Below are 23977 nucleotides of genomic sequence, written 5' to 3' on the forward strand. Positions count from 1 at the left end.
GTACGAAAGAGTTTGGTGAGGGAAATGGCTCAAACAGGAAAATGCTTGCTGTGCCAGCGTGAGGATGCAGGGTCCACTCCCAGAATGCATGTGAAAAAGCTGGGTGTAGTGATGGATGCTTGTAATCCCAGTGCTAGGGATGAAGGCGACAGGCAGGTGCCTAGACTCACTGGCCAGCCTAGCAAATCAGTGAGTACCAGACCAGGTGAGGGCTCCAGGCCAACTGAGAGACACTATCTCAAAAAACAAGGTGGACAAGTCTGGAGGAACAGCATCCATGATTGTTCTCTTATCTTGTTCACTCGCGCTCGCACACACACACACACACAAACTGAAAGTTACACAGGTATAGCAGAATGAGCTGGTGACTGTCCTTAGGCTGGAGAGAGCAGCTCCTGGATGTCCTTCGGCCTACTGACTCATGACCATCCTCTCAGAGATGACCAAAGTTGGGGAGATCAGTAGGAATGGAAGCCAGTGACTCCCAGCTCCCTTCCTGTAATTTCGATAAACTCTGCTCACCACAGGAAATTGGGGGAGTCTTGAGGCTCTACAGCAGACTTCCGAGGATGCAGAGGTGCATCTTCTAAGGGTGATGTAACTATGTGTCACCCTTGCGTGAGTTGGAGGATGAGGAAAGCAGAGGGGAAGGGAAAACACCGGCACATCTGTCAGGATGTGGCCGACCGTAAGGATACAGCTAGCTACAGAATGGAGCCCAAGTCAGCTAGCAAAAAGAACAAGCTAGAGGGTAGAGAGACGGCTCAGCATTTAAGAGCTCTGGCTGCTCTCCCACAGCACCTGAGTTCAATCCCCAACACCTTTAAGGCAGCTCACAACTGTCTGTAACTCCAGTCCCAGAGGGTCTGCCATCTTCTAGCCTCCATGAACACTGCACACAAGTGACACACAGACACATTCAGGGCAAACACTCGCATACTTAAAATCTCAACAACAGCAAAAAAATAATGCTGGCACTGTTGTAGAGGAGAGCCTATGTGCTTGGCAATCCGCGCATACGCTGTCTCTAGAAAAACACACACGTGCCATCTCTAGGAGTGGCTTTCCGTGTGCTCCCATCTCCCAGGATAAAGCCTATGTCCAGGAAGACGGGACCAGCATCTCAGCCACTGAGGCTGCATATCCATCACTGTACTGAGGGAGGGTGGGAGGGGTCTAGACGGACCCATAGAGAAATCTGCCAAGTCCATTGCCCTCCAACCCAGCCCTGCTTATTGGGCTGCCATTCTAGTCCTGATTTCGCTATGAATAGAAGTAAACCCCTCATACCACTTAACTATATTTTTCCGTCACAATCTTGACCCCTGCCTGGGCCATGGCCACCACTAATCTACCTTCTATACTTATTCTGGCCCTTTCACTCCAAGTCAGAATGACAGCTGTGACAGTCTGCAAAATAATAATTATCTATTGGGCATTAGCCTCTGGTATACATCCATCAGTACCCAAGGCACCTTGGGAGGATCACATGGTGATGGGTGTCTCAAGTGACTCACAACCCTTGCCTGCAGTCCAAGGTGTCCCAGCATGGGTTCCAGGACTTTAGGGGTCACCTTTGCACTGGAGGGTTTTTGCATATGCTTGGCCTCTGCCAGTAACCTTCTTCGTCCCCCCCAAACTTGTCCAGGTGTCCCCTGTGGAAGAAAATGGCCCCCTGGTTGACAGCATTGCCCTTGTCCCTGCATTTATCGGTAAATGGGAGACTCCTTCCCCTTCCTGATCACTTCCTCTCTGACAGGGCCCCATTTAGGATGACCAGAGGTTGAGGGGTTCAGTGAGTTTCACTGTGGGTGAGTCCTGGCTCCCTGAAACTCTCCCCTCTCTAGAAAAAGGACACTTTCTGGGTTGCCATCGTGTCCCTCTCTGCTTTGAAAGTGTCCCTATCTAGCTAAAGCTCTTGCTGCTGTGTAGGAGGAAGTCTGTATGCTGCCATTAAACATGTGACTTACTAGAGGCGCATACAGATGAGGTAATAAAAGGGCGGGGGAGAGTAGTCTGAATTGGGTTATGAGGTCCGCGAGGTACCTCACCTCAGCCATTGAACTCGCTCTTGGCTGGCCGTGAGTCTGTTCCAAGCTCCGGCGAGGGAGGCATCCGGCCACTCGGGGCCTCTCCTGCCCAGTCTGCCCTCCCCGGGGTCGGGGAGAGCCCGGTTAGGGCCGCGGGAGGCCCCAGTCTCAGACCTTCCCAGGGGCCGGGGAGTGACGGGCACTCAGCACGTGGCCCCGCTGATGAGCTTCCTACATAATAAATAAATAAAATATTAAAAAAAGGACCTCATAACCCAATTCAGACTACTCTCCCCCGCCCTTTTATTACCTCATCTGTATGCGCCTCTAGTAAGTCACATGTTTAATGGCGGCATACAGACTTCCTCCTACACTGCTGCCTGCTGTAGAGTACTCCAAGACCTCTGGGGAGCAGAGTCAGGGAGACCAGTGTCACCTCTCCCTGAAATCATTCCCCTCAGGTGACAGAGGGAGGACACAGGAACTGGGCTGAGTGCACACGGTAGATGGGCTGGCAAGCTAGCCTTTGTCACTCTTATCCTCAGGAATGTATCTCCCCATGAACAGCTCTCCCTGGAGCAGAAAGGGAAGGGAAATCCTCGGGGGCGCTACAAAATGGAACAAGCAGAATTTTCCATGGCCGACTGTTCTGGCTGCGGGGCCATTGGCAAAAGCGCGGTGTTTGCTGACTTTCACTCGCGTTATTTTCATTCCAGTTCAGCTGCAGCTAAGTGCGGAAAGCGCGGGCGAAGTGTATATAAAGGGTACGGAGACGGGCCAGTACTTGGCCATGGACACGGATGGCCTTTTATACGGCTCGGTAAGTATGAGGCTGACGCCTCCAGACTCAGCCAAGGCTTGAGGTTTCCAGAAGTCTTGTTACATGGAGTGATGCAAATGAAACACCATCAATTAGTCTTTGTTTGTTATTTTTCCACCCTCAACCTTGCTTTATTTTAGGCACAAACATAAAAGAGTTTCTTGTGGTATTCTTTCAAAATACTCCAATTATCATACAGGCAGAGAGGAAATGATGATTGGTACTTTGGTAACTTGTCAGGCACTCATTTCAGAATTCCTAGTCCTACTTTATTCATTCAATCCGAAAAAGAAAAAAGTTTCTTGAGTGAAGTGAGAACTGTGTGTCTCTTAATGGTCTGTCTACCTGTGCGTGGGAATGCACCTGTGTGCGCAGAAACACCTGAGGGCCAGAGAGCAACCTTGGGTACCAGTCCTCAAGTGCTATCGACCTTAGGAAAAAAAAAAAGACAGGGTCCCTCATTAGCCTGGAACTTGCCAAGTAGACTAGGCTGGCTAGCTAGAAAACCCCGGGGTCTCCCTGTCTGCCATTACCCAGGGCTAAGACGAACATACACCACCAAGCCTGGCTTTATTTATTTTCTTATTGTAGGTACTGGAAACTGGAGTCAGGTTTGAGTATGTTACTTCTCCCATCTCTTAATGCTTTTCTAAAAATCAAAATCAAACTTAGTTTTAACATTTAATTAGTAGTTTAATGTTTAAAAATTAAATTGTATTAGAATTTGAAGATAATCTCTTCTGTTTCAGAATCACCTAAAATGTTAAAACCAAGTTGCCATACTTTGGATTCAGTGATTCCCTTCTCTGTAGCCCAGCACTTATAGAATCTTGCCTGTAATTTGTGGCCCAATCCTTCCCCTTTGGGAGGATGGTACCTGCAAAAAAGGTGGTCTGTAAGGCAGGTTTAGTCTGGAATGATCTTCAGTGGTGTCAAATTGCCAAACCAGCATAGGCACAAGAAACATGCAGGTAGGAACATCATGTAGCTCTCCCACTGACCACTAGAGGGCAAAAAGATGGAATGCTGCCACGGGAAGGGACTTCAGGGGATTGGAGTTGGGTGGTGACTGCTGCGCAGGAAATGGACTTGATAGTTCTTCCATCACCCATCAAATCAGTCAACCAAACGCCACTCCAGACTCCCAAATGAAGCTCGTGACTAGCCTACTCTAGCAAGCTGTTTGTCCACAGACAGTACCTACCTCACATAGGTTCAAGACTGTCCAAGGCAGCTCACCAGCTTCTGGCACCTGGGACACCTCTAAGATAATCAGCTTGTGAGCCCCACATACTCACTATGTCTTAGAGATTGTGACAAGGTTTTAGGCTTTTCCTATTTGAAGTTAATTTTGACATCTATTCTAATATTTTACACTTACAGACAAATGTTGAGGGAGCACTGCCTAAAACCAGTGTTCCCAAGGCTCCAGAAAAAAATTTCTCCTACATTAACCATGGTCATCATTGTAGCTCACCCAAATAAGATCTTAGCATGTCCTAAGAATCTTTGCATACACCACACTGACAAAGAAACATTCTACCATAGCTAAAAGCTCTATCTCATGCTCTGAGCAAATTTTAGGAATTCATCCATCCTAATTCAGATTTGTGGTCTGTGTAGAAAGGATATTTTTATTCTGAAAAATGTAGTTTGAAACACTGTATAACAAAATATTAATATAGTTATCTACAGGGGTAGTAAGTGGGTAGGTTTATAACACACTAACAATGAGTATATGTCACCTAAGTAACTGGGGGGAAAGCACGCTAAATATAAAAATAGAAACGACCACAACAATAGGCATGAATCAAGAGGTGAGGAGCGTGTCCCCTGTACAGTGTCAAGGGTATAGGGAGTACACACAAAGCCTGACTGAGAGATGCTTTACCTCTGAAATGGCTGGCCACCTCAGCCGTGACTCAGCCACTCTGCACGTAGGCTGCACCTGTGTGACAAGGAACAAGTGGGGACCAGGGCCATCCCCACCTCTGCCACTGAATGCAGGTCCTACACCCACTGAGCGCCATCATAGAGTGATCCTACTACAGGGTCATGACAGCCCTCATGGTCTAAAACCACCTCCTTCCTTCTGTCTCCACAATGTGACCCGGTACCAGTGTCTGGACCAAGTTCCTCCAAAGGCAGAGTCATTCAATTAAATACTATATTTATAACCTATTTTGTTCCAGAAGGATCCACAGTGTCTCACCCAGGTGTCATTTCCCTAGACTATAAATGAATAAGAAGCTGGACACTTCCTGTTGCATAGCTCCTTGCTAATAAAAGCCAACTCTGGGGCCAGGATGCAGCTCAGTGGTAAACTGTTTGCTTAGCAGGAATCTGGCTCCTACCCAAGCAGGAAGAAGAAAGAATTCCATTTACCCACTCACTAGGTAGTGAGCAGCCATCATCTGCAAAACTGTGCCTAAGGGTAGATACGACACCATAAAGGCTAACAAGATTCCACCTCTATGTTTGGTAGTTCTTATACCCTAACAAAACAAACATGTCCATATATCAAGAACAATGAATGGTCTGATTAAAGACCATGAGAGAGGAAATCACAACTCAACTGTGGTTGACGAAAGCCCAGAAGGATCACAGGACTTGGAAAAAGGCACAGCCTGACATGGCAGGTCATCAAAAGGACAGTGTACATATAGTATAAGACATTTTCCAAGGAACCACAGTATTACGCTTGGGCTATTTCAGTAAGTCAACAGCTGTACTGGATTCTACTGTGAGGAGGGAACTTTATCCCCTCCAATGATCACCTTGTCATAGACACCTTCCATTATACTGCCACAATAGTCAATACTTCAAACCCCACCCTCAAAATAGGACTTTGTATTCATTCAACTGCCTCCTAATGGTAAAGTCTTAGAAGGGAAATTGCTGTTTTAAAAATAATACATGTTTTAGGGCTGGAGGAGCTTACCTAGCATGTGGGAGGACTTAAGTCCAATTCCCAGTACTGGAAAAGAGAAGAGAGAAGGAAACAAGGAGAGACACAGAGAGAGGGGTGTTTCAGATTTTGATACCTATGATCAAGCCATACTCAGAAAGATATCCTAACAAATGACTAATATTTTAACTTCACTTTTCCTTGGTAAGAATACTGAATATACTTTCATTAGTTTATTGCCCCAAAATAACAGCAGATAAGGTGGTGATGCGCACCTTTAATCCCAGCACTCAAGAGGCCGAGGCAGATAGATCTCTGTGAGTTCGAGGCCAGTTTGGTCTACAAAGCGAGTTCCAGGACATCCATCACTATAAGACAGGGAAACCCTATCTTAAAAAAAAAGGCAAATAAATGGACTATGACTTTAATTATGAATCTATATCCATAGAGCCTTATAGATTCTGCATATATGAGGAGACAGGGGAGGGTATTTGTGAACTGTTAGCAGTTGTATAGAGTTGGGAACATAGTTCTGTGGTAGAACATTTGTCTGGAACATACAAGGTCCTGCATTTAATCTCTGGCACTGTCCCAAACAAACAAACAAACAACAAATGCCCACAGTTGTAAAGAGAAGCCTTCCTGCCAGCCTGGTTCCAGAGCCACATCAGTCCCAAATAAGCACACAGGAGGCTATATTAATTTTGAAGCTGTTGGCCTTGCTTGTTTCTTACTGGCTAGCTCTGACTTAAGTAATTACCCCATAATTGTTAATGTAAGTATTTCTCTTACAGGAGAGATTTCTGGGCTTCCTACCCCATGGCGGTTACATCTCGACTCTCTGTGTTTCTCCTACCCAGAGTCCTCCTGGACTCCTAGTCCCACCTATCTTGCTTTCCCATTGGCCGACAGTGCTTTATTGACATATACACAGGACTTCCCCAACACACAGTTGCCTATGTGGAGGTGATGGGCTTTGCGTTTCTTCCTTTCTAACTAAAGCTGTGGTTGATTTGATTTCGGTTGTGTTACATATTTATCACTTGCTGTGGTTCAGGGGGCAGAACAGGGAGAGGTGTATACCATGGCACAAGCATGAAGGACAGATGACAACTGGTGGTAGTTGGTTCTCTCCTTCCACCACTCGGGTCCTCGGACTCAGGCTCAAATCGTTGGGTTTGGTGGCAAGTGCTTTCATCTGCTGAGCCGTAGTCCCATGGCTCCCTCGTGGTTTTCTTAAGAGCACAGTTCGTGACCTGGCTAGATGACTCCGTGGGTGAAGGAGGTATCTGTCAAGCCTGAAAACTTGAATTTGATCCCCAGGACCCACGTGTAGACCTGACTCACACAAACTGTCTTCTGGCCTCCACACATGAGTGGGTAACCTAAGTGCACTTATGTACATGGGCACGCATGCATGCACACATGTATACACACACACATACACACATATGCATGCATGCACACACACACACACACAATAAAAAATTTAAAAGGGTATAATTCTTTTCACAAATAACAAAAACAACTAAAATAAGTAAGATGATTTTTCTGCTTCTAAGTGACCAGGTATGGTTCACGAGCCCAGGGAAGGCAGGTAGAAGAAGATTAGGAGTTCAAAGTCTGTCTCAAAACAGCAGCCGAATGCACTGAGGCCCCAGTGTGTATCTTTATGGGCAAAACAAATTTTACACGTGTTCGTGCTCACAACAATACTAAAGCAAAAAAAAAACAAAAAACAAAAAACAAAAAACAAAAACCCAGCCTTTTATTGAAAATTACCAGTGTGGGAAGGAATTTGTGATTTACATACGAATAGTGAACAAAAGAGGAACCCTATTTCAAACCACTCACTAACTGTTCTGCGCCCCCCTTTGGTTTTTATCCGTTTAGCAGACACCAAATGAAGAGTGCCTGTTCCTGGAAAGGCTGGAGGAAAACCATTACAACACTTACACATCCAAGAAGCACGCAGAGAAGAACTGGTTTGTGGGCCTCAAGAAGAACGGGAGCTGCAAGCGTGGTCCTCGGACTCACTACGGCCAGAAAGCAATCTTGTTTCTCCCCCTGCCAGTATCTTCTGACTAGAGGGGTCTGTCTGGGTGCTCCCTATTTTGGTTGACCCTAAAATGTTCCCTTGACCATTGGCTGCTCTAACCCCCAGCCCACAGAGCCTGAATTTGTAAGCAGTGCTTCTAAATAACCAGTTCAGTTTTCTGCTGAGTCCTTTCTCCGCCAGCACAGTTTGGAACAGGACCAAATTGCTTCCATGGGTCAACTGGCTGGTCAGTCTAGGTCTGGGTTTAGATATCCGGTTGCCTCAGGGCACCTGCTGCAGGCTGGACCTCAGGGCACAAAGATGGGGCCATGCGAAGCATCCAAATGGGTCTGAGAAGTTGGTCCTTGGTAGTTCCATGCTCTTTCCCCTACTGAGTGAGCCCTGGTTTGAGTACCCCAGGCACCTAGTAGGTCTACCCTTCCCCCTGCCAGCACCCCATAAATATCACAGTGAGACTGGAGGAATTCCATGATAGAGACAGAAACCCCACCCCATGCACAAACAGGACTTAAAAACCTAAAGGAGTGGTATTTCCATGGACATCCTAGAAGCATGGGATCTCAGCACAGAGTAAGAAGGCAAGGCTCAGCCCACAGTCATTACCAAGTTACCAAGGAAACATTACAGTCCTGATGGTTTCAGCACAGTGATCTAGCGGCAAGAGAGAGGCGTAGGGGCGGTGTGACAGGGAAGGTACTTTGAGCTGTGGCTGCTAGCCTCTAAGGAGGAAGATGTTAGACTGAGGAGAAGGAAAGAGAAAGTGAATCATGATATGGCGTGCTTGGCCACCAGAGACAGGGGCCCCCAAATCCTACGTCACACGGATCACCTGAGGATCTGGTCTGAATATAAACCCAGGTCCTGCAGATGCTGCTGTCCTCCCTGCCAGGCTTTCAAGAGCAGAAAGTGTTATTCAAACAAAGGATGCTCACACCTCACCCTCCCCTGCCCCCATTGTCTGAGTGTCCCCGAACATTCAGGCAGTGCCCATGGAGTTAAGCATGGTTTTAAGGCACCGTGGCCCAGTGCCTATGAAATGCCCACTTAGAAGACATAGAAAGCATACTTCAAAAAAAAAAAAAGCTAAACCTCACCAATAGCTTCTCCCAAGAGACCATTTCTGTTACCATTATTTCTCCAAACAGGCCTCCTCTCGAAGTAAACTTGGCCCAAGTGGCTGGCAAATTAGAAACACGATTCATCTCTGGCATATGACACAGACGCCATTTTGACACACTGTGAGGCTTTATGCTTTCGTATGTTTGAAGGAATTAAATGGATTCGCATTCAGCCACAGAGACTGATAATCACTGCATAGTAGGTATACGCTACTCAGTTACCTAACATGCTACGTTTCTCATGCGGCTTTTCTTCTCTGTCTTCTACTGTGCTTTAGAAACGGGTGTCTAGGGGCTGGTGGGATGGCTTAGAGCTTCAGAGCACATACTGCTCCAGCGAAGGATAGGAGTTCAGTTCCCAGCACTCACATCCAGATGCTCAGACATGGTTCTAACTCTAACTCCAGGGACCTGGTGTCCCCTTCTGGCCTCCAGGCACATGTACAGTAAATAAATCCACACTCAGACATGCACGCCATTTTTTTTTTCATCTAAAGCAATGATATGGTTGGTGGCTGTGGATTAGAACCAATGACAGTGCTCACTTGTTTGATAAGGATCTAGAGGAATTATTCCCTGGCGGGATCCTGCTAACTACACTGTCACATTTAGGATGGGAGGCGAGTGATGAAACTCTGAGAGTTCAAACTGCAAATGGAGGGACTGAACTGAGTTATTGACAAAGAGGTAATGATAACGCTCGGCCAGGTGTGGTGGCACACACCTTTAATCTCAGTACTCAGGAGGGTGTCTGTAAAACTGAGTCCAGCCTGGTCTACACAGCCAGTTCTAGGACAGCCAGGGGCATAGAGAGAGACCCTGTCTTTAAAAAAAATAGTAATAATCATAACAATGTTTTTGCTTTTTTACAATAAGATGATTCATGACTTTTTTTTTAGTCTATGACTTGGATAAGATGATTCTGTTTTGTTTTAGTAAATCTCAGGCACACTGAGAATGATACAGTACAGTTTACCATGTCTTTATCTGAAGATTTGGCCAGTAAAAGTACACAGAGAAGAAATCTATGATATTTAGAATAGTCAGTAGTTTTATTATATAAACCAAACTCAAGTATAACATTGGCGAAGTCAAATTGAAAACCACTATACCACATCAATGAGATGGCGTCTGTGACTTCAGAGAATCAAAGCATGGCTGTGCATTGTGGCCTCAACCATCAACCAAGGCACCACCCATGTGTTTGCTCAGTAGATACTGCAGGCCCAGTGTGTGTCGGGCATTGGATAGTGTCCCCTGGGACCATGCCTGCCTGTTATCCTCTCCCTGGGCATGCATTTATGAAGAGAGATGTTGTGGATTCATTTCTTTCAGTCAAGTAAAAACCCAGACTACACAGATTCCTACTGAATCAATGAGTCAATAGTACATTCTAGAAGCCCCCAGTGGTAAAGTAATAGGGGACAAACCTAACGAAGTAAACCCAGGACTTTCCATGTTAGCCCTGTGTCTGCCTCACAGGAGGGGTCTAGTTTCAAATTGGGAAAAGAGCTGTCGGATCTTGTAGAAAGGGAGCAGTACGCCCGTCCCTGTGCTGTTTAGAATATTGACTTGGGAACATTCGGTTGTGCACTCTCTTCCATAAACTATGCCTCGAAGCCATCTGCCTGTCACGTGCCTCTCACATGCACTCAGTTCCAAGCTGGCTGTGACAAGGCCTCCAACACTCCCTGCAAAGTATGAGGAGCATATGGGCTTTTGACAGTAACATACCAAAAATAGAGCTGGGTGTTTCCCCCAGTGGCCAGCAGTGTGTCCATACAAAAAACTAACTGGTACATCAGCTGCCACGGAAGATGAGGCCCCTGCTTTGCACTGAAGGCGTGAAGCCCAAGAGCTCTGCAGAGAGCACCCCCTAAAGTAACCACAGTCCCTGGCTGCAGAGCAGGCTCTGATGAAGATGCCCTGACACTGTTTACCCCACCCCCCACTATATCACACTCTGCAACTTATAGATATCAATAAATGTTTATGTTAATGGGTGCCGTGTCTCGGGTCTCTGAACGTCTCTCTGTGGAAGGACACTGGACATCTGTGAGGTGACATCACGCATCCTGGAGAGTCAGCCGCATCGTTTTCTACAGTCGTCTTACTATTAGATAGGAGGCACTAAAGGTGAATGAGAAAAGCCAAGGTAGAAACAGTTTCACTGTGTTTGGAAACAAGGCAATATGAGGGATTTTTCTAGGTCTCTGGAAGGGGAATAGTCTAGAAATTTGCAAGCACTCTTAGAGACTCAAGGACTTTTTCTTCCTTGTACACAATGTGTGAGGTCATGCAGCCATTGTCAAGTTGACAGGCTTCTGCTCAGGCAAAGATATTATAAACTGGAAAATTAAGGATTTACTAAAAAAATTTTTTTTGGTTTTTCGAGACAGGGTTTCTCTGTGGCTTTGGAGGCTGTCCTGGAACTAGCTCTTGTAGACCAGGCTGGTCTCGAACTCACAGAGATCCACCTGCCTCTGCCTCCCGAGTGCTGGAATTAAAGGCATGCGCTACCAACACCTGGCTTGATTTACTCAAAATTTTAGGTCAATGTCAAAGGACTTTGTCTTAAGATGTGAGAATTAACAAGCACTCTGCTGCCTAGCGTATCGTAGAGTTAATGCTCTCACTCAAGTGCTGTCTCCCTCTCTCTCCTTCTCCCTCCCCCCTCTTTCTCTCTTGCACATGGACCACCTAGAAAAATAACTGGACAGGGTGGAGGGCTGGAGTAGAGCTGAGGTTAGAGAGCTCCCCGACCAGCTCGAGGCCCTGGGTTCAACTCCAGCACCACAAAAACAAAAAACAAAAACCATGGGCAGCCTGCACTCCCTGAGTAGCTACAGTCAGTCCCTTCTCCTCCTACTGTTGCATCAGGCATGGGCAAAGTGTCTCAGGAGCAGGCAAGGCTGGCAACCCCAGTTTGATCCCGAGCCCACGTAAAGGTGGAAGGAGAGAATCCACTCCACAGGGCTGTCCTCTGACCTCCACAAGTGCACATGGCATGCATGCCCCCATCAATAATTACAACAATAATAATAGTATTGTAAGTTGTCTTAAGCAGTACTTGAGAGCTTTCCGGAGTTCGAAGCATCCCCACCCCCACCATTATAACCCAGAACATGGAAACCCTTACACCCGGCTGAAACACAATTTCACAAAAAAAAAAGTATGGGGTACATTGTGTTCTTTCTGTGAACTAAAAGGTCAAGCATAGCTCAATTCCAGACCACAACTTTAATGGGTCACAACCACAGTTTGAAAAATGCTAGCTTAAAGCAACCATTCTCCTTCCCAAAGATGAAGCCCAGTTACTGTAGTGTTTACAAAGAAGTGGTTCATTCTGGAATAAATAGGACAAGGGGACATCCTGTGATATAGGCACCATCTGTTCCAGAGCTTGGTGAGCTCTATGAGCCATGATTGACGCAAAATGAAGAAGAGGCCATGCCCAGAGCATCCGCTATGGCCTCCAAGACAGGTCCAGCACATATGTGCTGTGGGAATCCTGGAGATTCAGGCCCACTTCCTCTTCCTTGAGAATTCTCACAGTTTGCATCTTAAGGTCATCCCCTCCCTAACTCTCACAGTATTTATCTCTCTAATCTTTCTTGGCCTTAGAGTCCTATTTCATTATCATTTCTATGAAATGCGTAAAAGGAACCGAGCCAGGAAAAGGTTATAAACCTAGGGCCTTTAAGTATCAGTTTCTGGAAATGATCTTCTCACCTCTTATCTTCCTAAAACACTCAAAAATTTGCCAACATGACTCAATAATGAGGCAAACACCATTGCTGCCACAATGCAGCCTGTTCGTGGAGTTTGAAGTTTTCATTTTTGATGAGCCAAAAGGCAGCTCTGTGACTTTTAAACATTTGAGGGATGATGAAAGATGAGACACAAAGAGCAAAACGGAAATGATGTCATCGCTTTTGGTGCTAATATGATGGGAATTCCTATTTGCTAAGTGGCTAGGGAGAGGACTCACAGGCCCACAGCACAGGGAGATTCTTGTCATACTGGCTACCATAGTGATAGTGGTCCTTCAGACAACAGTAAAGTGGTGTCTTTGACTGTGCTTTTCACAAATTAACTTTTTCTTTCTCCATTTCTGTGTGTGTATGTTGGTGTCATGTGTGTATGCATGCTCTGGATGTGTGTGGGCATACCTGTGGGGGTATTGCGTTCACATGTGTGTGGGCACACATACAAAGGGCCAAGGTTGTTGTTGGAAATCAGCCTCCATCACTACTGTACCTTAGTTATTGAGACAAGGTCTCCCAATCAACCCAGAGCTCATCGATACAACTACTCCTGCCAGCTGGCTTATTCTGCAGCTGGAATTATTGCAAGTGGACCATCTACTCATCTGGCATCGATGTATATGTTCCCGGGAATTCCAACTCCATCCTCACATTTGCACTGCAAACACTTTAAGCACTGAGCCATCTCCCCAGCCCACGAAAGTTGTTAGGAGCAATCAACACACTATACGGACACTGAAGCCCAAGTGAACCGTGGAACAAACCTACACATTCTCCATCTCAAAAGCACCAGTGGTAATTTCTTTCACAACCATTAAAATGGCATAATCCCCTTCCCAAACCTGTCCTCCATTCCCTAGAAGGAACCTCCTTTTGCCATTGCACATAAAACTTATTCTAAATCTTCGGCCAGAGCTGGATGTGGCACCAGGCAGGCGTGCTAACTCTACTAACATCCCCTCAAGTTTGGAGGAACTGTGCTAGATGGCCTCTCTGGAACCTCGCTTGAAGGATCGGTTCCACTCTGCAACTAGCATAGTGACCACGACACAGCACACTGCTAGCTTTACACCCTGCTTATTAAAACAAGAAATGAGGTCACACACTGCCTGAAGCCAGCCAGGAGCTTGCTTCATTCAATTGCATATTACAGGACCTAATTTGGGGGTCTTCTGATGGGGTATGCATGTTTGTGATGTGGGGAGGAGGTATTTCCCAAATTACTTCCTCCTCCTACCCCCATCACACCACATGGGCTAAATTTACCCAAGCAGCAGCTAAAGACTGGTGTCTGTTTTATGACATAAACAAGCAAAACCTCACCCTGTCCTGGCTGCGCTTTTCTTCAAGCCTTAATGAAGGGTTGGGTCCTCCCTGCTGGGAACTCTATTCAGTTTAAGGAACTAACTGATTCGCTTGGCCCAAGTGTTTAAGGATATGAATACAGAAAGGAAATCTATGCAGAAATAGACTTCATTGTGATGCTCACGTTTTCCTGCCGTAGGGAAACAATGTATATAGTCTGGCCCAGAGACACATAAGATGTTAGATTGTCTTACCCACATGCCTTAGCCAAAAAACGCTTCTGTCTCTGAAGCAGGTGAGAGGAATATATATCCTTGTAGACCAACCTCTGTGTGAGATGAAGAGCCAGGACTTTTAGAGCCAGGGGATATCAACTGTGCTAAGCACCCAGCCATTCCCGGCAGAGATGAAGAGAGGAATCTATGACACTCTGGAAACAGAACTGGACAGTGGTGTGGATTTTAGAATAGGCCAGGCTTTCCCTGACACTATGGATGCTCCAGAAAGGCTGTGAAGAGAGGCAAATGAAATGAAAACAGCACTACCAGACTGCTGCAGAATATTTGAGTGAGTGAAAAAGAGAGACGGGTTTAAGATCACTTGAAAATGTGCACGACACTTGGACCTCTGGGAAAAGTCTGATAGGGCAGAAAGTACCCAGTGCCATCCTCAAAAGCAGGAGCATGAAGTAGAAGCATCTATTCCTTGATGGTGCACTAACACATCCACTCATTAATCATGTACTGTCTCCCCTCACATGAGTCAGCGTTCAAGCAGGAGACAGTATTCACATCAATAATGTGAACAGAGAGATTTTAATGGCTAAGAGAGGTAAAGAGATCCCTAAGGAATACTGGAAAGGCAGGTGCAAGGAGAAGCTACTACTCCCAGGGCTGAAGAGAGGAAGGAACTCAAGAAAGGAATAAACTTAAAGTCGGTGTCCTCTCAAGAGAGAGATGTGCCTGTACCGGGAAGATGTGCCTGTAGCCCACTGGGTGGTGCTTTAGGAAGCTTCCAACTGGAGTGCTGGGAAAGCTCTGTCGATGCAACTTTCTTGACAGTAATCACTCACCAGAAAGTATGCACCACCAGGTCTCCATGAGCACTGCACACAGCAAGAAGGGAAGCCCCAGAACCCAAACAGAAAGCCCGTCTCTGACAGTGTCCTTTCAGCGCCCTCTACTGGCAAACCTTTCGACACTGGTGGAGGAGAAACATTGGCAGAGACCTACCTGCTCCAGTGTCCCAAAGCAAGGAAAGAGTGAGGATTGGGAGCAGAAAGCTAATAAATGGACAAGGCATAATCATAGCTTATACACTGTGGTAGACCTACCGTGTTTGAAGATTTAAAAAAAGTATGGTCTCCCTCTTAGAAAACATGGTGCTGGAGAAAAATCTCTGTCAAAGTGTTGATATTTTTGGATTCCTTCAAATTAAAGAATGTTACTATAAGGAGGGCACAATGGTGTACACCTATAGTCCCAGCACTTGGGGTGGTGGGTGCTGAGGCAGGAGGATTATGAGCTCAAGACTGCATAGTGAGACCATGTTTCAAAAAAAATCAAAATAACAAAAGTTACTATCTCTCTAATTATCTCAGAAGAGTCACTGGTGTGTTCCATCTTCAGGGGGTTCGTGATCACCTAATTTAAATAACCTCAGGGCTGGACAGATGGCTCGGCCATGGAGAGCACTTTTTCCTTTGCAGATGGCCCAGGTTTGATTCCCAGCACCCACGTGGTGGCTCACAACTGCCTGTAACTGCAGTTCCAGCAGACCCAGTGTCCTCTTCTGAAACACACTATGGTGATTTGATGAGAACGGGCCCCCGTAAGCTCATTCGTTTGACTACTGTGGCTATCTGGATGCAATTGGCACCCATAAGCCCAAGGAGAGTGACACTATTAGGAAGTGTGGCCTTGCTGAAGTGGGTGTGGCCTTGCTGAAGTGGGTGTGGCCTTGTTGGAGGAAGCAGGTTTTAAGCTCTCTCTTGTTCAAGCTTCACCCAGCGTGACGGAAAATCCACTTCCTGTTGCCTTCTCATCACGATGTAGCTAGCACCATGTCTGCCTGCTCCCCACCATGACATCACTGGACTGAACTTCACTGTGAATAAACGTGCTCCTTTCTAACAGTTGCTGTGGTCATGGTGTCTCTATACCGCAATGGAAACCCTAACTAAGACAACCATATGGTCCAAAGTTGGTGGAATTACTTGGGAACAATTAGGAAGGGTGGCCTTGTTGTAGAAAGTATGTCACTGGGGACAAGCTTTAAGGTTTCAAAAGACTGGAGCTGGTCCCAATGGGCTCTCGCTGCCTCCCGGTTGTGGATCAAGATGTGAGCTCTCAGCTGCTGCTCTAGAGCCTGCCTGCTGCCACAATGGTTGTGGTGGTTTGAATAGGAACCACAGACTCATGCGTCTGAATGCTTGGGCCTTGGGGAGTGACACTGTTAGGAAGTGTGGCCTGTATGGAGTAGGCGTGGACTTACTGGAGGAAGTGTGTCACTGTGGAAACGGGCTTTGAGGTCCTTTGAGCTCAAGCTAGGCCTAGTGTGGCACAGCCTCCTTTTGCTGCCCGAGGATCAAAATGCAGAGCTCTCAGCTCCTTCTCCAGCACCATGTCTGCCTGCACACCACCATGCTTCTTGCCATGATGATAAGGGACTAAACCTATGAAACTGTAAGCCAGCCCCAATTAAATTTTTTCCTTTATAGGAGTTGCCATGGTCATGGTGTCTCTTCACAGCAATAGAAACCGTAACTAAGACAATGGCCATGGACTCCTATCCCCCTGGAACCATAGCCCCATATAAACCTTCCCTTTATAAGTAGCCTTGGTCATGGTGTCTTATCACAGTGAACCAAAACTGACTAATACACATGCAAAACACTCGTTACACAAAAACAAATTATAAATAAGTCTAAATTGAAGAAGACTTGTTTTGAAACTACTCTGCCAGATATGAAATCCTGGCTCTGCCATTAACTGACTTTGGGAAAGTTACTTATATTTAATCCACAGTGTACTCAGTCCAAGGGTTCTCGTAATCCATGGGTGTTTCCGTTGCCTTCTCATAAAAGGAAAAGCAGCATGCAGGCATGTTGAAATGGTGTGTCTAGCACACGACAGAGATTGAATAAACATCAGATTTTACTGTTTTAGAATAAATCTGGTTGTAAATGCCATGTAATTAAAAAAAAAGTCTAAAAGGGACCATTCACCTTTTGTCCAGTGACCTTGTTGACAAATTTCATGATTCCACATTTGAAAATCTATATGGAAAAAGGCGTGAGAACATTAGTTGACCTCAAGCTTAAGGAGGCCTAAGCTACACTATTTCCCATTGTAGTCTGACTAGTTAACCATGTATAGGTAGTAGATGTCACTCTAGATGCTGCATATTAAGTGAAGTTTTTCAATTAAAAAAACTCAGGGGAGAATGGGTTGGAAATGTAGCTTGGTGAGAGAGTATTTGACTGTCACACTCAAGGTCCTGAGTTCAATCCTTAGTACTGCAAAAATGAAATGAAATGAAATAATGAAAGGAAATACTGCCAGAGAGGGGAGAGGCTAGCTTTAAAATAATGTTTAATGAATTATAACAGATTGTTGGGGAAGTCCTGTTATTTGCCTGTGCATTTGTCAATAAAGTACTGTCTGGCCAATAGAAAACCTAGATAGGAGGGGCTAGGAGTCCAGGAGGATTCTGGGAAGGAGAAAGACAGAGGGTCGAGATGTAACCGCCATTGGGGTAGGAAGCTCGGAAACCTCTCCGGTAAGAGACATACTTAGATTAACAATTATGGGGTAAATACTTAAGTCAGAGCTAGCCAGTAAGAAAAAAGCAAGGCCAACAGCTTCATAATTAATATAGCCTCCTGTGTGTTTATTTGGGACTCATGCGAATCTAGAACCAGGCTGGCGCGGCAGAGCCCAGGCGACTGGCGGGGGATAAACCAAAGCGGCTAGCAAAAGAAAAAGCTTCTCTTAACAAAATGGTGATCAGGAGTGGGATCATGAATTTCCACGCAGAATGACAAAAGCTTTAAAGGAATTTTAGAAACAGAAGAACAGAGAGAAGCACAGATTTTTGGTAGCAGCGTTTTTCTCAGGTGTGCTCTGTTTTGCTAGCGACAAGCCGAGATTCACGCGGCTTGCTTACCGGAGTCTTCCTGACTCGGCATAAAAAGAAAAAAAAAACCCAGCAAGGTTGTTTTAAGACACTCTGCTAACGATTGAAAGGTGTGTACGTACAGCTGGAAGTGGCAGCTTTTGCTGGATGTCAGCATGGACTGAGGCGGTAAGCTGAAGTCACGCTTACGCCCGCCATCTTGAAAAAAAAAAACGGCAGTTTAAAACAGCCACGGTTTTACAGATAAGACACGTGGCCAGAAAAACATAAAGATTTACAGTAAAGTCAGACTTGGATAAAGAAAACTTCTAAAGGTTTACAGTGTGTTTAAAAATATATGTGAGATTGAGAGAGAAACTGAAACGACAAAGTGGTAAATAAATACAAAAGCCGGCTGTGGTGGCGCACGCCGGTAGGAATTGCCCCAGAGGCAGAGGCAGGCAGGTTTCCGAAGAGAAACCCTGTCTCAGAGAAAAATAAATAAAAGTGAAAGAAATAAAGTAATAATAGATAAATAAATAAGCCACGTAAAGATGGAAAATACACAGAGAGTCTGGATACTGTACACTATTGTGTTTTTCAGTTTTTTGCTTGCTCAGGAAGGAACTGATACTAAAGTACACTTGCTTATAAATGCTGCTAAATTAATACAACTTATATCTTTTGAAAATACCTTGACTTCAAAATTTAAGCATAAGGATATGTTACTCGGAAAAGGAGTTTTTATTTATGTTTCTACAGAAAATGAAAAGCTGAAGATTTCTTCCAGGCTTCTGTGGTTGCACGAACCAAGACCCCCGGAAGCAGTGGACCAGGTGTTCCAACAATTGAGACAGCTAAGATGATGCAGCTTTACAGACCACGAAAATAAGGACTTATACAGGTTTCTGAGTTTTGTCATGATCCCCATGGTATAAACAGCGCCCCCTTCCAGCAGGAAGCAGTTTGGAATGAGCGACGTCCCAATTCCCATCTTGTTTATAAAACTTTGTTTTCATTTAAATGGGATTGTTTATAATTGGCTAGTGATCACAGCCAATCTTCTTTTAATGGTAAAAAGGGGAATTATGGTATGGGTATTGTTTTTCATTTATTGATACGAATTCAAGGTCAATTTTGTGATATGTATATTTCTCCTCTTGATTAAGTATTGTGCTTATAATGATCTTTAAAACGTAATGCATAATTGAATACAGACTATAGATAGTTACTTATAATAGTCAGAATTTATAGTTAGGTAAGTTAGGTTTTCTAGATATATAGAGATGTATTTGAGACAGATAGATAGTCTTCAAACCTTTCAAAGACCTTCAGAAAATGGCATTTAAAATGGTTTAGGGTTTTTCTTGACAATGAGAAATATCTGCTCCTGGCAGCACCAATTATGTCTGAGAGGAAGATGGGCATTGAAGAAACTTGTTATGGAGTTTGCTTTCAACATGGCAAGATTAGCCATTTGGGCAAGAAACTGCTCTTGCCTGTACTGCTTGACTGTTGCTGTATAAACTGGACATGCAGGACCCACAGGAAAGTGACTACTTTACTCAGTCTTACAGGGTTCCTGCTTCATGAAAGAGTCTAAGAGACTTTCTACAGGACAAAGAAAAATGACTGACAGACTGCTAGCGCAGATGGACAGTTTGAAATTTCCTGCTTTGCTGAGAAGTGTTCCAGACACATTGTGGCCTATGGGCTGAAGATGGATGCCCCAACGTTACAGAGGAACTTCGGGTGACTGTCCAGGCAGTAAGATACCTCTGTCAATCCTAGTGTTTATATATTATCCTTCTGTGGTCTTTGATGGAGTTGAAGACAGATAGGTATAATTATAGTTTTCCTTAGTTATGATAAGAGATAAACTACATATAGGACTTTGGACTCACAAAAATGAGATAGATGATATTTTCTTTAAATCTTGCTGAATGTTGATAGACAAAATATTGTAACTGTATTCTTATTTGATAACTGTTCTGTTATATACAATTTGACTGTGTTAAAGTTAAGACCTTTCTTTTTGTTTAAACAGAAAAGAGGAGATGTTGGGGAAGTCCTGTTATTTGCCTGTGCATTTGTCAATAAAGTACTGTCTGGCCAATAGAAAACCTAGATAGGAGGGGCTAGGAGTCCAGGAGGATTCTGGGAAGGAGAAAGACAGAGGGTCGAGATGTAACCGCCATTGGGGTAGGAAGCTCGGAAACCTCTCCGGTAAGAGACATACTTAGATTAACAATTATGGGGTAAATACTTAAGTCAGAGCTAGCCAGTAAGAAAAAAGCAAGGCCAACAGCTTCATAATTAATATAGCCTCCTGTGTGTTTATTTGGGACTCATGCGAATCTAGAACCAGGCTGGCGCGGCAGAGCCCAGGCGACTGGCGGGGGATAAACCAAAGCGGCTAGCAAAAGAAAAAGCTTCTCTTAACAACAGATACCTAGAGAAGGATCAGAAAAACGTATTTAAAGAAAACAGAAAATAAATTAGGATTTTTAGTCAAGAAAGGCTGTAAAAGGAAATACAGCTATCAGATATTATATAAATTACATTATAGAAATATAACTATCATATAGTTCAAGCATCATTTGGTTTCTCTGATCTGACATTTTAAATAAGAATTATCAAGGAAGCATCTCTGATTTAATGTAAAGTTGGCTTTAAAAAACAAACAAAACCCCAGCTGTTTAGAGACAGAATCTTACTGTGTAGCACAGGTTGCCCTCTAACTCAACTACGTATAGCTCAGACTGGGCGTGTACTTGCAGTAACCCTCTTGCTTCAGTCTCCAGGTGTTGGCATCACTGGCATGTGCCACCATTTCTGGCTTGGCTTGGCTTTTGTTTACTACAAAAAACAAATTTTGAAAACAGTATAGACCTTCTAAGCCCGGTGAAGACATACCCACAGAGAATGGTGGACATCTGCCCCTCTGGGAGACTCTCACAGTGACAGACACATGTGCAAACTCTGTGCTGTGTGTTGCCAGCCCTGTCAGGAGTCATCCTCTGGCTGTTGGGAGCATCACACGCAGGCAGCCCAGAATGGCCCTTATGAGAAGATTCATCCCCAAGGTTACCCCTTTACAGACAGCTCTGAAAGATCACTTTAGTTCCAGAGCCCTGTTGAAATTAGCTCAACTTCCCCTGCACCCTACGTGTTGCTTTCTCTTCCCCATGGGCCCAGAGAACTCTCTAGCTTGCCACACAGGGACTCGGTGTGCAGAAAAAACTGTCCACAGCCAGGTCAGACCTGCAGTACCTATAGCCCTGTGCCTCTCTGAGACTTTTGGCATCTGAAGGTACAAGCCCTACTTACAAGGCTCCACCCTGCCTCCTCTAAGTGTAGTCCATATGGATGAGCTGCAAGAAAATCCCGGCCTTCCTACTGGCTGGCCTGTCACCAGCTTGACAGCATCCTGGGAAGGAGGACACTTGTTAGGTTGGTCATTTAATCACTCGTGCAGCCTTTCAACATTCATTTTAAAACAGGCTCTTGCTGTGTGGTCCAGACTAGTAGACTAGTCTTCACACTCCCTCCTCTTTAACCTCTCAAGTGCCAGGATTACAACACCATACTTCTTTTTGTGTTTTGTGTTTTGTTTGTTTTTCGAGACGGGGTTTCTCTGTGTTGCCTTGGTTGTCCTGGAACTTGCTCTATAGACCAGGCTGGCCTCAAACTCAGAGATCTGCCTGCCTCTGCCTCCCAAGTTCTGGAATTAAAGGTGTGCGTCACCACTGCACAGAGTCAATACCATATTTATTAATAACCAAGAAATATATGTCAACCCTGAAGGTGCTAATGGTGCACAATAAAGCCCTTCGCAAGGCTGGAGAAATGGCTCAACGAGTTGCTGGGTGGTGGTGGTGGCGGCGGCGGCGGCGGCGCAGGCCTTTAATCCCAGCACTCGGGAGGCAGAGGCAGATGGATCTCTGTGAGTTTGAGGCCAGGCTGGACCGACAGCCTCCAAAACAATACAGAGAAACCCTGTCTTGTAAAACCAAAAAAAAAAAAAAAAAAAAAAAAAAAAAGAAAGAAAGAAAGAAAGAAAGAAAGAAAGAAAGAAAGAAAGAAAGAAATGGCTCAATGATTAAGAGCACCGACTGCAGCTTTTCCAGGGGTCCTGAGTTCAATTCTCAGCAACCACATGGTGGCTCACAGCCATTTACAATTCAATTTGGTGCCCTCTTCCGGCCTGTAGGCAGAACACTATATATGTAATAAATAAATAAATTTTAAAAAAAAATAAAGCTCAGCCGGGCGTTGGTGGTACACGCCTTTAATCCCAGCACTTGGGAGACAGAGGCAGGTGAATCTCTGTGAGTTCAAGACCAGCCTGGTCTACCGAGCAAGTTCCAGGACAGGCTCCAAAACAATGCAGAGAAACCCTGCCTTGAAAAACCAAAAAAATAAAAAATAAATAAATAAAGCTCTTCGCTAGAGTTTATTGGTGAGAGCATCATTCCCCAAATCTTGGCCATTTTCATACTGCTTTTAAAAGGCTTGTTCCCCAAACTCAGGCAACTTATTCATTTATTATAAATTTATTATTTAAGATAGATTCAGTTACATCTACTGCAGGGCTATAGTAAGATAGCCTACAATGTTCACAAAGGGTTATTCATTGCTAGTAGACTATGCACATTTTTAAAAGCATCCATTAAGATATCCACAGCCCACAAGCACTTTTTGTGAACAAGCCACCTTTACCGGGTGAGTGTTGCTACCAAACCTCATCAAAGAGGCCTCTCCTTACAGCAAACTGAAAAGCACAGCTGGACCTAATGCAGAGATCAATAGATCATGGGGAGCCCATCCTCAAGAGAGATACATCTATATCATGGCTCTGCATGAAGGTTCAGGGAACACCAAAGAAGAGGAGACAGAAAGAATCAGGAAGGCTGCTGTGGAACAGTCTCTCTTAGAAATGACCCCATAACAAGACTGCAACTATGGCAACATCATGGAGTAGACATGCTAACACCGAAGGGAGAAATTCTCACAGGGCCCCACCCATAGATAAAGAACAGCGGGAATTAATGACTGCTGGAGAACCCTCTTCCAGGGATGAGTCTCCTTACTGGTTGTCCAATGTAGTGTGGTCAGCCTTGAAACCATATATGCACCACCAACAAAAACTAATGGAGCAGGTGCATTTATAGATCTGTGACTTATATACATATGTATGTAGCAATCAAAGAAAGAGAGGCTACCAGTTGGAGTGGGGTGGGGGGGGATGAAGGGAGACTACCTGGAAGGTCTGAAGAATGGAGACAGAGGGGGAAATGTGAGTTCTATTTCTGTTAAAACATATTTTAAAATATGAAATATAAGCACATGTTAAAAATATATATAGCTAATACTATAACGAACATCTGTGTGTCATGTGTCCACACACACATTCGGCTTCAGGATGCACTTTATACAAAGGCTCACACAGAGACATACAACCAACATCCTCAGGCCACAGAACAGGGATTTTAACTTACTCAAGAGATACCTTGAGGAGGTAGGCTGACATTGAACGCAGAGCAGGAACTGACCCAGATGAAAAGGTATGAGCAAGGCCTGAGAAGAACATTCCAGACAGAGGCAGCAGCCAGGCCAAGTCCCTGTGGCAGAGAGAACACACTAGCATTAAAATCAAGTATAAAACAAGGGTGGGGAGCATGGCATGAACTAGACTGTCCAGGGAGGTAGAGACCAGTAATAGAAAGAAGGAAGTTGGGTTGGGAAGGACTCCACCAGCACCATCTGTAAATATCTGTGCACACAGCTGAATTATAACACATCTCTAGACTATCTGCCAAAGAACACAAATAACCAGGGTCTGTATGCATGT

The 23977-nt window shown here is 44.9% G+C and overlaps 1 protein-coding gene and 1 long non-coding RNA gene across 8 annotated transcripts in view; one reads left to right on the top strand and one right to left on the bottom strand.

Annotated features, from left to right (window-relative positions):
• The window catches only part of Fgf1 (fibroblast growth factor 1), a 97059-nt gene extending 86121 nt beyond the window's left edge, over positions 1 to 10938 (top strand). For 5 of the 7 annotated variants that reach the window (XM_013112763.3, XM_040741881.1, XM_040741880.1 and 2 more), the window contains 2 exons: positions 2747 to 2850; positions 7652 to 10938. In XM_013112763.3, coding sequence (XP_012968217.1) covers positions 2747 to 2850; positions 7652 to 7846 — 299 coding nt within the window. In that variant the 3' untranslated portion in view covers positions 7847 to 10938. Of the gene's footprint in view, positions 1 to 2038; positions 2492 to 2746; positions 2851 to 7651 lie in introns of those variants that run through there. The other 2 variants (XM_040741883.1, XM_005069194.4) reach the window with 2 other exon arrangements.
• LOC110340745 overlaps positions 1 to 23742 on the bottom strand; it is an 80166-nt gene extending 56424 nt beyond the window's left edge. Inside the window, exon 1 of the long non-coding RNA XR_002382548.2 lies at positions 23625 to 23742. This is a non-coding gene — a long non-coding RNA (uncharacterized LOC110340745). The remainder of the gene's footprint in view (positions 1 to 23624) is intronic.
• Between the last annotated feature and the right edge of the window lie 235 nt (positions 23743 to 23977).

The sequence above is a fragment of the Mesocricetus auratus genome, unplaced genomic scaffold, assembly GCF_017639785.1.
Source record: "Mesocricetus auratus isolate SY011 unplaced genomic scaffold, BCM_Maur_2.0 Super-Scaffold_6730, whole genome shotgun sequence".
NCBI lineage: Eukaryota > Metazoa > Chordata > Mammalia > Rodentia > Cricetidae > Mesocricetus > Mesocricetus auratus.